The sequence below is a fragment of the Suillus paluster genome (genome assembly GCF_016628075.1).
Source record: "Suillus paluster strain FC165 chromosome Unknown EDB91scaffold_27, whole genome shotgun sequence".
NCBI lineage: Eukaryota > Fungi > Basidiomycota > Agaricomycetes > Boletales > Suillaceae > Suillus > Suillus paluster.
The window spans coordinates 441,687-457,570 of record NW_024537587.1 but is presented as its reverse complement, the minus strand read 5'-3'; the positions used below and the strand labels follow the sequence as shown (position 1 = coordinate 457,570).

The window sequence follows — 15,884 nt, the reverse complement described above, 5'->3', positions numbered from 1 at the left end:
TCGCGAATGTAAGATGGTCGGATTTCTTTATCTCCATTCAAGGAAACTGGTGTCGTAGAATTGGAATGATAGAGCTAGCGATTCGATGCAATTTTGGAGCATCATATGTGTGGCATGAAATTCGCTGACTAATCTGTTAGAATAACCAAGTGAAGCAAGCCACAAGTGAGCTAATGAGAGTGAACAGGACATAGTCCAGTGCAGTTGCTATTGTGTTGTGTAAACTAATGAGTGTACTATACCTATAGTCCAGTTCAGTTGCTGAAGAGCAACCAACAGGACTTGCTACCTATGGGCGAGTCTATGTAAACAAGTGTAAACACTGCCTAAGTAAGTAAGGAATTCACATCACATGCTAAGTGAGAGTCCAATGGAGGAACACATCATAACACAAATAATTCACACCATAAGGTGCTCAATCACCACAACTAACATAATCTGGGGGAGTTCTTCAGATTTTCCTCTTTTTTCCCATGTTACTTCTTCCAATGGATACCCCTTTCCATTTTACTTTGTATTGTAGTTGCTGTTGCCACATTCTGCTGCTTATCATTTCTTCTACTTGATACTCTTCTTCGGATTGGACTATATCTGGGGGTGGACGTATGGGGGTGATTCAAGGTGTTAGTGCGGAAGTTTTGTGGGGTGTGAGTAATCCCACATGAAATACCAGATGAATCTGATATGATTGTGGTAATTTGATTCAGTAGTTTACTCGCCTATTCATTTGAGTATTTCAAAGGGGCCAAGACGGCAATTCAACAACTTCTGACTTGCGCGCCATTGTTTGATATTTTTAGTGTCTAGCCACACCTTCTGTCCAACTTCCAATATAGGTATGTCTTTTGCTCCATGATCATAGAAACGCCTCATGCAATCATTTGCCATTTCTAGCGTTGCTTTGGCTTCTTTCTGCACTTCTTTCATCTCAGCTACTCTCTCATCGGCTTGAGGAACAGTATTAGAGGAATTAGGAGCAATGATGAATTCGGGGTTATAGTGTCAGAGTCGGTGGTGGTGATGGTGGTGGTTCGAGAGCAAGTGCGCAGGGTTTAGGGTTTCAGGCATGGGAATTTTATCTTCATGGAGTGGCGCAGCTGCGCGGGACTTAGTGAAAAAAGTTGAAAGACTACACTGTGAAAAATATATAAGAAAAAACTCGAAGAAATAGTGATATTTTCGCCGTGAAAATTTCAGAAGGAAAAACAACAACTTTTCACTCATGATTATTTGACTTTATATATCAGATGGCGAATGAATGGTGGATATAAGCCCTGAGATTCTCGCCTCAGATTATCGTCAAATTCTCTTATAATCCCACATTCTCGCCAGTAACTATTTTGCATCAAAGTCTGGTGATTGCCTCTTGTTTTACTTGATCTTGAAAGTCCCTCTCATCAAATCAGCCTGTCATATACCTGATCTGACTGCTCCGATACTGATATCCACTCCACTTTCCAACCCCTCCGCCCCATTCATCCTCCGCTCCGTCCAATCACAAGTCCACATTCCGCCCTACACTTCCGCTCAACCGGTCCCCTTCCATAACCTCTCCATTCAACTGGAGCTCTTTCCCCTTTTACATTTATGCCTTCCCTATTGGTACATAGACTCTTACTTCCGGATGACCAGTAATTCCTATTACTGCTCGATCGCTGATCCGACGTGTACATATTGATATCCGCCCCGACTTATGTCTTTGCCTATGTAAAATACTTACAAACTATATCCTTGGTACATAGCTTTACTGCATAGTTATCCTGATCACTGCCTCATACATAGTAGTATATAACATATCATGTACTTAGATACTTTTCCTTAGTCTTAATATTACTTGTCTTCTCGCAGTTACCTCTTGTGGGAATTCTCGGTAGGACCTTGCCTCCTTTGGATTGTCATTCATCTGGACACAGCCCTACTTTTTCTCCTTCATATCCCATATGCCCTTCCTAGATGCTTACTTGACCTTGGTGCTGTGAATGTTCCAGTACTCCTGTGCATAATCTTGGATTGCACAATCAGAGCTGAACTTGCCCATCTGTTCCAAATTGTGGATTCCCTTGTTACAATTCTTATTGAAAATGATAAATCCATACCTTTGCAGTGGTTCTGATACTCTTCTTAACCCACTCTGTTCGGTCATTATAGGCTTCATCCACCATATGAAGAACCTTGATATCTGAAAAGGGTTCATCAGGGACACTATTGCCGCACCACAAGTTGCTCACAGGAGTCAAAATCTTGAGTAATAAGATAATAGTCTCCCTGAAGAATTGTGTTGAGCAGGCTGTTCAAAAAAAAATAAGTGAACTTCATGATACACTTGCTGGAGCATGACTTATGGCTCGTACACGCCCCTGTCACCAAACAACCCAGAGGAGATCTCATTAAGAACTTGTGCAAGAGCAGGAGACTTCTGTTTGACAGGAACAGGCTGGTATATGTGTTGATAATGAAGGTCTTCCACTGCAGGTGTCAAATGTCCAAAGAATACATAAATGTGAGAAGTCATTCATTCCACATCCAACTACTGCTCCACTCCTTCCCTAGTGTTTTCCATCGCATTCTACACCCCAGGAAACCCTTATTCTTGTGTCTGAGCACCATTTGAACTGTTGGAACATTCATTGTGTTGCTTTTGATTAGTTGAACCAAGTGGCTTTGTTGAAAACCCCCTATTGCTCACCCCCACCCCTGTTGCTCCCTGTCCTGTCTATTGCCTTCCTGACCGTCCTGCATCACCCTAGACTCCAGACAATGTGATATCAGGAGGAAGAAGGCAAAGAAGCGCTCCAGGAAGACTCACGGTGCATCAGAGCCAACTGCATTGCCCACTCCCACTTCCTTTCATAGTCCTATCAACTCTACTATCATCAAGTTTGCTGGCACTGCTTGTCTTCGCTTTTTTGACCCTTCCAGCACTATCTGTCCACTCCAAGTTGATGCCACTGTCGACTGGAATGCAGACACAGGTGTCAATTGCATCCCTATCAAGCTAGCTGAGAATGTATTTGTCTATTCTGCTGGTGTTGGCACAGTGGTCTTTAACCCAGTCATTGATGGCAAGAGTGTTAGACCTGTCGAGTTTTCAAGAGTCTTGCATGTCCCTGACCTTCGCAACAACCTGCTCTCTGTCCTCTACCTCACTCACCACAGTGGCTTCCATGTCACCATTGACTCCACCAAGATGTCTTTTCAGTGTCCTGCAGGCACCATGTTGTATGTTACACTCATCAGCAGCAGCAATGCAGCATTCTAAAGATGGCTCCACAGGGTACTATATCCTGCCAACCATGATGAAAAGCCTAGTCTAAGTGCCAACAATTCTATGGAACTCTGCTCTGGAGATGAGAGATTAATTGCACTTGATGGTGGGCTACTATATTCATTCTTTGGACTGTACTGGAGCTGACCCACCAAAACAGAGCTTTTGGAAGGTACTGTCCTCTGTTGGACTGTGATTTGACATTGGGTGGATCTGAATGTAGTATACCCTTTCAAACCTATCTCCCCGCTCAGGTTGACCCATTTAATTGTGAGAATAACTAATTGAGCTAATGAGAGTGAACAGGACTATGGTCCAGTGTCAGTTGCTATTATGTTGTGTAAACTAATAAGTGTACTATACCTATAGTCCAGTGTCAGTTGCTACAGAGCAACCAACACAGGACTTGCTACTTATGGGCAAGTCTATGTAAACAAGCGCAAACACTACCTAAGTAAGTAAGGAATTCACATCACATGCTAAGTGAGAGTCCAATAGAGTGATCAACATCATAACACAAGAAACTCGCACCATAAGGTGTTCAATCACCACAAATAACATCACAGTCCAGTGACATCAGCAGTGGTCCTACCCTCCACACATGGTGAAGAGATGAGCCCAGCCAGCAGCATGCTGGCTTCGTTACTTTCCAGGCATCAAGCAGATATTTCCGACTTACAAGTTAATGAAGCAGCAGTTGTACCATTTTTTCTGCAGGTGGGTGTGATGAAACATATCCAGCCCTATCAGTCCAAAGAGTTGCATGAGCTTGTGGATTTGCCCAGGCAATCTGATACTTCACTCTGGAGACTCAAGTGCACGGTGACAAAGCACTTCCTGGGGCTCTAACTCTGTGGTGCACCAGTTATTGGTGGCCCCTCGACCATAAGTATTTCAAGCCTTCCCCACCTAACGTAGCTAATGGGTCTGATAGAGGTGAAAAAGGAACCTCAGAAAGATTCAATGTGCCTGCTAGAATGAAGACCTGCATTTCATATGCTTTGGAGGAAGTTCAACCAATATCAATCATTCTCAGATCTATATCAGATTGATATGCAATAGCTGGATCTGTCCCACCTCTGCAGCCATCATCCTCTAAGTATTGGCTTACCTTAAATGAAGAACAGCTGAAGGCTGGCCTCTCACTCATGGATCTCCTGCAGAATGTGCTGGTGGATGATGCAAGCCTACAGGAAAACATTTCATCCCTGCTCAATGCTGTTTACATACCCAGGAACACCCTTCAAATGTTTGCCAACAGCTATGTCAACCCAACCATAGCCTATATATGCTTGCGGTCAGTCCACCCAGATGGAGGATTTGAGTCTCCTACCTTGCTTACATTGTAGCATGTCAAGACCCAATTTGGGATCCGCCTGCATGTCCTGGGGTTCATTAACCAGGAGTACCAAGCCTTTGTGGCAAAAAACAATTTCATCCAGAAGAATGATGCTATCAAAAATGGGAGTAAGGTGCAGGTGCAAAGGAAGCAGAATGGTGGTGTGCTCTGACAATGAACTTGTGCTTGCTCTCCATTATCTGTCTGTCCTCTGGCCAGTTTGTGTTTGAAAACTGACCATGTGTGCTACTGTCCAACAGACAACTGAAGTCGGCATCATCATGGTCACCACCCTCTCTAGTTCGATGGCATCTGCCATGAATACCCCCACCTTCTTCAGTGCCCAGCCACCCTCCTACTTGGGAGATGTTGCCCACCAGCATGAGCTCCCCCTCTGGTGGCTGCATTATGAACTTCAAGTTGGAGGTGAGCTTGCTGTTAGTTGTGGTGATTGAGCACCTTATGGTGCGAGTTATTTGCCTTATATTATAACCTATTGCTCCAGACTTGTCTGCATTGCCAGACTTGACTTACATACCTTATTAAGCTGTGTTTACATTTGTTTACATATCTTCGACTGTAGGTAGTGAGTCTAGTGGTCAGGTGTTCCTCAGCAACTGACACTGGACTCTAGTCCTGTTAACTCTCATTAGCTCACTTGTGCCTTGGTCTTTCAGTGATTCTAATAGGTTATGAGCCCTGCGCTTTAAGGAATGCTGAACTAGTCTGTATGACTATGGTTCGCTCCCTGGGCGAGGAATACAACCATTTTGCGTCCTCCCTCATGCTACTCAAGTCCTTGGACAAGGAGGAGCTCAAGTCAGCCTTCCTAGCAGAGGAATTGCAGCGCAAGTTTCATCCTGAAGGCCCTACTGGCGACTCAGCCCTATTCACATCCTCAGGAGAATGTAGATGTGGGACTAACATTACCTGCTACTTCTGTGAGAAGGCTGGCCATTGCACTCACAAGTGTAACGCTCTGAAGCGTGCCAAAGACAATGCAAAGTCTGGCAATGGTCAAGGACCGCTCAAAATGCCCAGAACGTCACAGAGTTCGCTGGAAATGCAAGTCTTCGCTCTTTTGACCCTTCCCATCCCCTATGTCCTCTCCAAGTCAATGCGAAGGCTGACTGGAATGCAGACACAGGTGCCACTTCTCATATGACCTGTTAGTTGTGGTGATTGAGCACCTTATGGTGCTAGTTATTTGTGTTATGATGTTGCTTCCTCTATTGGACTCTCACTTAGCATGTGATGTGAATTCCTTACTTACTTAGGCAGTGTTTACACTTGTTTACATAGACTCGCCCATAGGTAGCAAGTCCTGTGTTGGTTGCTCTTCAGCAACTGACACTGGACTATAGGTATAGTGCACTCATTAGTTTACACAACACAATAGCAACTGACACTGGACTATAGTCCTGTTCACTCTCATTAGCTCACTTGTGGCTTGGTTCACTTGGTTATTCTAACAGGTTATGAGCCCTGCGCTTTAAGGACCTCAAGTCATTCATTCCTCATCCAACTGCTGCTCCACTCCTTCCCTAGTGTATTCCATCACATTCTACGCCCCAGGAAACCCTTATCTTTGTGTCTGAGCACCATTTGGACTGTTGGAACACCCATTGTGTTGCTTTTGAGTAGTTCAACCAAGTGGCTTTGTTGAAATTTTCCATAGCCCCTTTTGGTCATCTACCCCCTGTCCCTCACTCCCACCTCTGTCGCTCCCTGTCCTGTCCATTGCTTTCCTGAACGTCCTGCATCATCCTAGACCGTCCTACTTGCCACCCAATCCCTTGCTATGTCACCCATGACTATCACTCAACTCAGCTCTTCCAACTATCTTATCTGGAGATCAGAGATGGAGTCTTACCTGCGCTCCAAGGGCTTGTGGCTGCTTGTCAGTGGCTCTGAGAAGCGTCCTGCAGACTCACAGCCTGAGGCACAGGCTGTATGGGACCTTAAGGCTGACCAAGCTGCTGGGGAACTCTATCTGGCTTGCCCATTGGAGATGAGGTCGCAGATTGATGCTATTGAAGATCATCCTGTGCTTATCTGGTCTACCCTTGCCTCCCTGTACTCTAGACAGCGTCGTAGCAGGAGGAAGAAGACCAAGAAGCTCTCCAGGAAGACTCAGAGTCTCACAGACCCCACTGCATCGCCCTCTCCCACTTCCTTTCCTATTCCTATCAACTCTGCTATCATTGAGTTTGCTGGCACTGCTTGTCTTCGCTCTTTTGACCCTTCAAGCACCATCTGTCCCCTTCAACTTGATGCTACTGTCGACTGGAATGCAGACACAGGTGCCACATCCCACATGACCCCTCATCGTCACTGGCTTCGCAATTACACTCCCAATCGCATCCCTATCAAGCTAGCTGACAACACCTTTGTCTACTCTGCTGGTGTTGGCACTGTGGTCTTTAACCCAGTCATTGATGGCAAGAGCGTTAGACCTGTCGAGTTTTCAAGAGTCTTGCATGTCCCTGACCTTCGCAACAACCTGCTCTCTGTCCTCTACCTCACTCGCCATAGTGGCTTCCATGTCACCATTGACTCCACCAAGATGTCATTTCAGCGTCCTGCAGGCACCACATTGTTGGTTGCACCCATCAGCAGCAGCAATGCAGCATTCTTAGATGGCTCCACTATCCCTCTCTCTGAATATGCCTCTGCAGCGACCACTCTACCTCTGGACTTGGACCTATGGCACAGGAGACTCGCCCACCATCACTTAGCAGGTGTCAAGAAGCTTATTGATCATGACATGGTCACTGGACTCAAGCTAGATTCAAAGAAAATGCCAGATCCCATCTGTGAGCCATGCTTAGCTGGCAAGATGCATGCAAACCCATTCCCCTCATCTCAATGGCGTGCTACTCGACCTCTGGAGCTTGTCCACACCGATGTCCATAAGGTCCCCTACCCCAGCTTCTCTGGCTATCGCTATTGGGTCACATTCATCGACGACTTCTCTCGATTTCGCTTTGTGCTCCCTATTAAAGCTAAGTCTGATGTCTTTGAGGCTTTCAAGACATTCAAGGCCTATGCTGAGAACCAGTCAGAGCGAAAGCTAAAGATCCTCAGAGATGACAAGGGAGGGGAGTACATGAGCAACGCCTTCATTGAATTCACCACCCAGTGCGGCATTGAGAGGCAGCACACTGTTCGTGCTAGACCACAGCAGAATGGGGTTGCTGAGAGAGCTAACAGAGTCCTCTCTGAGCGACTCACTGCTATGCTGGACGAGTCTGGGCTTCCCAAGGCCTTCTGAGGCGAATGCCTTGCTGCTCTGGTCCATGTCTGGAACAGATGCCCTACCGAAGCTGTAGACAGCGCTACACCCTATGAGCTGTGGCATGGTAATAAGCCTGATGTCTCGCATCTTCGAGTTTGGGGATGCACTGCCTATGTGCACGTCCAGAGGGACAAGAGAGATGGACTTGGCTCCCACATGGAAAAGTGCGTCTTCATTGGCTACCCTGCTGGCTACAAGGGCTGGAAGTTCTACAACCCCACCTCCAAGAAGACAATCATCTGTGAAAGGGCTGACTTTGATGAAAGATACTTCCCTCTGTCCAAGCGCCCATCCAGTCCATCCATTCCAGCTCCCATCGCTCCAGCACATCCTGTCGACGCTCCCCATCCTCCCAGACGGTCGAAGACTACCTCTGAGCCCCCAGCAGCGCCCTCCTATTACTATCCTCCTCATTCAGATGACTCTGACTCTGACTATGATGAGTCCAGTTCTGATGAGTCACTGGATCAAGGGGGAGATGTGGTGCCTCCAGCAGTTCCTGATGTCCCTCCTGTCATCCCTGTTCCTGATCCAGTCACTCCTCCTCCTGCAGCTCGTCCCAATCCACCTCCTAGACCACCATCTCCCATAGGCATTGGTGCCAGACTCCCTCGACGCAACAGGCAACCTCCCAGAGACTGGTGGAAGCTCTATGGGACTTGGAAACTCGTACCTAGACCAGCTGGAATCAAGGTCATTGGCTCCAAGTGGATATTCAAGGTGAAGCGCAATGCTGATGGCTCTATTGAGCGCTACAAGGGCAGACTCGTTGCCAAGGGCTACAACCAGCGTCCTGGCTTTGACTACGTCGAAATATTTGCTCCAACTGTGCGTATGCCCACCATTCGTGTTGTCCTTGCTATGGCTGCCATCCATGACCTCCACCTTCGCTCCATCGACATCTAACATGCCTATCTCAATGGGGAGATGGACTGTGACGTCTACATGGAACAACCTGAAGGTTTTGCTGAAGGTGATCCAAAGAAGATGGTCTGCCTTCTTCAGAAGAGCATCTATGGAACCAAGCAAGGTGGCAATCGCTGGAACAAGAAAATGCGCTCTGTTCTGGAGTCTATTGGATTCACCCAGTCCTACTCTGATGCCAGCATCTATATCTATGTCAAGGGTGAAGTCAGGATCATCTTGCCTGTCTTTGTTGATGACATGACCTTTGCATCGAAGTCCGCTTCTGCAATTGATCAGATCATCAAGGACTTGTCTCAGCACTTCAAGCTTCGAGACTTGGGCCCTACCACCCAGCTTCTAGGCATCAAGATTGACAGGGATCGCTCCAAGCACTCCATCACCATCTCCCAGCGCCAGTACTGCCTTGACATCCTTGATCGCTTCAGCATGGCTGATTGCAAGCCTGTCTCCACTCCCATGCAGCCCAATCTTCGACTCACTCGCGCTCAGTGTCCCCAGACTGCTGATGAGACTCAGGACATGCGATCCACTCCTTACCTTGAAGCTGTGGGTGCTCTGATGTATCTTGCCACCACCACCAGACCAGACATTGCCTACGCTGTTGGCTGTTTAGCTCGATTCAACTCCAACCCTGGCCCTGCCCATTGGCAAGCTGTCAAGCACCTGCTTCACTATCTGAAGGGCACTGCAGACTACTCCATCACCTATGCTCCTGATCCCAATTCCAGTGAACTCTTTTCCACATTCTCTGATGCTGATCATGGTGGATGCAAAGACACTGGTCGCTCCACTGGTGGCTACCTGGTCAAGATTGGCCTTGGTGCTGTCTCCTGGTCGTCAAAGCTTCAAAGCATTGTGGCCTTGTCCACCACTGAAGCTGAGTACATGGCTGCAGTTGAGGCAGGCAAGGAGATCCGCTGGATGCGAAATCTCTTGTTTGAGATGGGCTTCCCTGCCACTGCACCCTCTGTCCTTAGGATCGACAACCAGAGCGCCATCTCTGTGGCCAAGCACCCAGAGCACCATGGTCGGATGAAGCAGCTTGATCTCAGCTGGTATTGGCTTCGAGATGTGGTGCACAAGAAGATTATTGCACCAGTGTTTGTGCCCACTGCTGACCAGCCAGCTGACATCCTGACCAAGGCATTGGCTCGACCCAAGGTGCAGTTGTTCTGCCAGATGATGGGACTGAGTAGCTTGAGGGGGAGCTGAGATGTGTAGAGGTGCACAATCAGGGGGGAGTGTTAGTTGTGGTGATTGAGCACCTTATGGTGCGAGTTATTTGTGTTATGATGTTGCTTCCTCTATTGGACTCTCACTTAGCATGTGATGTGAATTCCTTACTTACTTAGGCAGTGTTTACACTTGTTTACATAGACTCGCCCATAGGTAGCAAGTCCTGTGTTGGTTGCTCTTCAGCAACTGACACTGGACTATAGGTATAGTACACTCATTAGTTTACACAACACAATAGCAACTGACACTGGACTATAGTCCTGTTCACTCTCATTAGCTCACTTGTGGCTTGCTTCACTTGGTTATTCTAACACTTACTTAGGTAGTGTTTACACTTGTTTACATAGACTCGCCCATAGTGTTAAGACCGTGCTCAGGGGTAAAGCAGATTCTGAGGGGCTTGGCTTCAGCTTGTACGCTGCGCCCCTTACCCGAGTACGTGCCCCTAATTTCGGAATGTAGTCTGACACGAATTCTATGGGTTCCGACAGGAAATCGGAATGGGGGTCCTCTGAAGGAGGACCGACGGACTACTAGGTGAGTGCGGGAAAGTCGGGCAGGGGTTGTTCCACCCAACAGGAGGGAGGTGGGAGACTACTGCCGTCAGAACCAACAGTAGAAGCGGAGCGGAAGGAACTGCTTGGACAAAGTCTGAAGCAGAGCAGAATGGAGGGGACAGATGCAAGAGTGCAGGGTCTAGTTCCGACGCACAGGAGGTCAGGGGAGCGGAGGAACGGGGGAATGGGGGAATGGAGGGATGGGGGAACGGGGTAACGGAGGAGCAGAGGATCGGAGGATGGCCGACCTAGGGAGTCAATCCCCTGGGCCGGCTTAACTAGGATCAGGCCCAAGTCAAAGAACAGAAGAGCAGGGCTTAGAAAAGTAATATTCAGACTGAGTATCTACAGACAAATGTACATATGTTTATATACTCTTAAGTGATGAGCATAGCATAGCAGAGGGCTATGTGCTGAGTGTACAGGATTACAATAGGATGACTGAGACATATGAGAATAAGGTTCAGGGAACAGTATGTATGTGACGGATCAGAATCGCTAGGGTATAGGGATTACCGGTGATCCGAAAAGCGGAACTATGATACTAAACGGGGATAGGACCAGTTGAGTGGTTCCTAGTCTAGGAGTGGACCGGTGAGGCGGTCGCATGGACTAACAGTCAGGTGGGGGAATGTGAGTGGAACTGAAGGACCCCCGTGGGTCAGAAAAGCAGAGGGAGTAGGAGTAGGATCGGGTGGACCGATAGGGCAGAGGAGCAGAACCCCAGATAGGGTTGGATGGAAGGGGTATGGGGTCAGGGGACATAGGGGTAGTGTCGGAAAAGTGGAACAGGGTCAGGCGGAGGTAGCAGGGCTAATCCTGCTGAGATGCACTTCGTGCATTGTCAGGGAAGGAGGGATGGAGCGGACGGGGAAACAGGGGGTCGGACCAGGAGTGGGGATGCTTATAGGTGGTACTGGGGGTACTCGGATCTGGTATATGACACATAGGTAGCAAGTCCTGTGTTGGTTGCTCTTCAGCAACTGACACTGGACTATAGGTATAGTACACTCATTAGTTTACACAACACAATAGCAACTGACACTGGACTATAGTCCTATTCACTCTCATTAGCTCACTTGTGGCTTGGTCCTCACAGTTATTCTAACACAATACTTATATGGATCTTTCTGCTACTTGGAACCAGATCCTTATCTCACAGCCTTGCCCAGTTGTCACACAGCACTCTTTGGAACACCTTCTTATATGGATAGAAAAAGATGGGATCTTAGTTTTTTACCTTTTGTTAGACTTGACTCCACTTCCACTTAGAGAGTAGTTCTCCAGTACTCCACTCACTGTTTGATATCTTCCTGAATCTATTCTTGACCTCATTACAACACACGCGCATCCATGCGTTCTGTGTGAGACGCCTGACTTTCCAAATCCGACAACTTGGAGCAAGTACCAGATACAAGCCTGGTCCGACTTTGCCCAATCTTTCTCCTATAGGCTTGTAGTTTCTTTTCTGCCCTATTTTATCTGTAATCTCTGTCCATGCATTTTGTTCTGTTTGTTGCACATTTGTTCCGCTTGTTGCACATTTGTTCTGTTGATTGTGTGCTTTGTTTCACTCATTGTGCATTTTCTGCATCTGTGCATTTTTGATCCTAGTGAGGATCAGAACCATTTGGTTCTGTCATATCCATGATCCACACAAGTCTCCTCTGCCCTCAGTTGGTGTCCTCTACCTTCAACCATAGTCCTCTGCCCTTACAAATGCTCCTCCACCTCTCAATATGTATCTCCGATGTCAGGCACACTCCTCCACTCATGACTCGATCAAGGTATGAGGCACACAGTCAATCCATTCTAAGTTCCCTCTGTGTATTCCACTTTCTGCTTAGTCTTTGTACCTTGTATGATCTGATCCTCCATTCCAATTGCACTTATTATATACTATGGTTCATTGTTCCTTTTGCTATTACTTTGTACTCCGCCACACTGTGCTGCATAGCCCAGCATTTCTATAGTATATAAACCCTATGTATTCTGGTAGCGTTTCTATATATGAATATAGACTTGAATATATCCTAACTACCTCCAACTTGACTTAAGTCTTACCCATTACCTCTTCTAACTCCAAGTCTAGTCTTGCCAACCTTCGCCTCTGTCTATCAAACACCTTTGTCTTACTTTCTACATTGAACTTAGTCCCTCATAGTCTTACCTCTGTTGGAACACGTCAAACATAGTCCCCCACTACTGTACCCCTGTTGGAGCATGTTAGAGTTGATCTTTGGCCATCTCTATCTGTCCTTCAAAGTTATGGGCACCATACTCATCTAAGGAGCACAGCGCACAAGCTGAAGCTAAGCCCCTCCATAACCTCCTTCCTATCCATACCCAGTAGCAATCCCCTTGGGACAAGTATTAGTCTCAGATATCTGATTCACTCTAAGTCTATTTTCCTCACCCACAGTGGGCACTCATGGAATATCATGTGGTTTTGTCACTCCCACTTGAGCAGAGTTGTAGTCTTATGGCCTTGGTAAACTTCCAGTGTTTTTCATGGATGAGTAGTTTGGTGAGGGTATCCACTAATATGTCATCTGTTGGAACATATCAGATCATGGCCTCTCCCATTGTGACCAAGTCAACTCACATGAAGTGGTACTTGTGCTGGATGTGCTTCATGCATGTGCAAAATTGTGCATCTTTTGTGAGGATAATGATGGCTTGGTTGTCACAGTGTAGGAGTCAGCATCTGGCTGGGCTGGTAGCTAGGGTTTTTACTTAGTTTTCTACCCCCACTTTCATTAGTTTGTCTTCACATTTTTACTACTTAGATATTTACTGGTGAATCCAATGTCTCCCAATTTGTGATCTAGGGTCTTATTGCACATGCAGCCCACTTGCTTGAGCCCATAGATGGAGCACTTGAGCCTCCAACGGTATCCTGGCTGGATGGGGACTCCTTCTGATGGTAGCATGTACAACCCCTCTTCTAGTTCACCATTTAGACATGTGGTTGAGACATCCATTTGGTCTAGCTCAAGGTTGTGTTTTGTGGCAGGGGATAGGATGATGTGTATGGATTTGAGGTTTGTGATAACTTCCTGATAGTCCTCCCCTTCCTTTTGAGAGAATCTGCACACAACTATGCACAACTTGTAGCACTCAATGTTTCCATTTTGGTCTTTCTTGATACAGAAGATGGGCTTGGAGGTGATTGGCTTGATGCCCTTTGGGATTGGAATGGTCTCATAGACTTGGTTCTCATTCAGACTTAGCAGTTCCTCCTCTAGGTGTCATATACCAGATACAAGCACCTTCAATACCATTTATAGATATCCCCACTGCTGGTCTGACCCCCCTGTTTGTTAGTTGTGGTGATTGAGCACCTTATGGTGTGAGTTATTTGTCTTATTATGTTGCTTTCTCTATTGGACTCTCACTTAGCATGTGATGTGAATTCCTTACTTACTTAGGCAGTGTTTACACTTGTTTACATAGACTCGCCCATAGGTAGCAAGTCCTGTGTTGGTTGCTCTTTAGCAACTGACACTGGACTATAGGTATAGTACACTCATTAGTTTACACAACACAATAGCAACTGACACTGGACTATAGTCCTGTTCACTCTCATTAGCTCACTTGTGGCTTGGTTCACTTGGTTATTCTAACAGGTTATGAGCCCTGCGCTTTAAGGACCTCAAGTCATTCATTCCTCATCCAACTACTGCTCCACTCCTTCCCTAGTGTATTCCATCGCATTCTACGCCCCAGGAAACCCTTATCTTTGTGTCTGAGCACCATTTGGACTGTTGGAACACCCATTGTGTTGCTTTTGAGTAGTTCAACCAAGTGGCTTTGTTGAAATTTTCCATAGCCCCTTTTGGTCATCTACCCCCTGTCGCTCCCTGTCCTATCCATTGCTTTCCTGAACATCCTGCATCATCCTAGACCGTCCTACTTGCCACCCAATCCCTTGCTATGTCACCCATGACTATCACTCAACTCAGCTCTTCCAACTATCTTCCCTTGACCACCTTTGGCCGATGCCCCATGCATCATTTGGCATGTCTAATATGCCTTATGCAATCCTCATTGCCACCTCCTTTAGTGGAGTAAACGGTCTATGTCTAGTGAGACTGAGTGAAGCAGAGTTCCTCACCTCTTCTCACTCGAATTGCTTGTCTCACCAGGTACACTGTTCAGATTTGAGTTCCGTTTCTCTTCTCACTTGAATTACTTACCTCGCTAGAGTAATTTTGCACATATCTTTATTGCATCAAAAGCCTTCTCATGTCTGAAACTGCCAATGGAACCCAAACCATTTCTTCCAACCTCGCTTCAGGAGACCATCAGGAGTTTGACCAAGACTCCATCAATCGGTGTCTTCATTTCATCGAAAACTACACCAAAGGGTTTATTCAGAAGGGAGATGCCCTTTTGGAAATCCAAACCATCCTCCAAGCAGCAATTCAAGAATCAGAGACTCTTATGCAACTTGACTTTAAACTGGGATTTCAGCACTTCCTTGAACTCCTCGACCATGCCTCAGATGGGAATCAATCTTCTGCAGACCAGGGAAGAACATTCTTTGATGAGCCACACAGAGGAGATTCAGAATTGCAAACCGGAAGTGAGTCAATTGCTAAAGAGAAAGAACTTTGAACAAGACTTTGAAAGTGAGTTCAAACTGAAGAGGCAGAGAGTGATGAGTCCGGTGATGACCATGAGTACGTCCTGCGGGGAAAAAGGTGAAAGCTTATCACCAACTGAATCCAATTCTATCCTTGGCTCCAACCCAATCGGTATTGGCACGTCTCCAGTAAAAGGGCAGAGCAACTCACTCTTGACTGTTATGAGGAGTGGGCAGGGGCAAAAGTACCTCCGCTTTGACGCCATCTCTGAATTCCGCCGATTTGAAATCACTCACTTATCCTCGTGCAGGATGGTCACCTTCACTGAGCTACAACAACTCTCCTCATCAGGAGAAAGAGGTTCAGGAAAGGGTTCAGGAGGTGGAAAGAGATTTTTGTGCCCAGACGCATCTGGACATGGCGAACCTTGTCACAACTGGAACCGAGGGGCATGCAACAAGTCATCTGCCAACTGCATGTGGTTCCATGTCTGTAGCAAATATAGGGGAGGACATAAGCGTGGAGACTGCCCTGTGGCAAAGGCATCTAAATGAAATCATCACTCAGGGTCAACGGTTTAGGAGGTGAACAATTTGGGGAGATGATGCTAAATCCATTAGCGGAACAGCTCTATGAACCAAGACTGCAAAGCCTCTTCCCAATCCTTTTCTTG

At 46.8% G+C, this 15,884-nt stretch overlaps 2 protein-coding genes across 2 annotated transcripts; one reads left to right on the top strand and one right to left on the bottom strand.

The window, feature by feature from the left end:
- Nucleotides 1-1,963: 1,963 nt before the first annotated feature.
- EDB91DRAFT_1007931 (glycosyl transferase) lies at nucleotides 1,964-2,491 on the bottom strand (the record flags this gene model as incomplete). Its single annotated transcript, XM_041312357.1, has 4 exons — nucleotides 1,964-2,038; nucleotides 2,097-2,179; nucleotides 2,229-2,287; nucleotides 2,352-2,491. Coding segments are annotated over 4 exons (357 nt in total), but the record flags the coding sequence as incomplete, so codon positions are not given.
- A 2,352-nt stretch (nucleotides 2,492-4,843) lies between these two features.
- Nucleotides 4,844-5,769, top strand: EDB91DRAFT_1248721 (uncharacterized protein; the record flags this gene model as incomplete). The annotated part of the gene is made up of 2 exons (XM_041322971.1): nucleotides 4,844-5,030; nucleotides 5,258-5,769. The coding sequence occupies 2 exons, from the start codon at nucleotides 4,844-4,846 to the stop codon at nucleotides 5,767-5,769; spliced, it is 699 nt and encodes a 232-aa protein (XP_041177065.1).
- Between the last annotated feature and the right edge of the window lie 10,115 nt (nucleotides 5,770-15,884).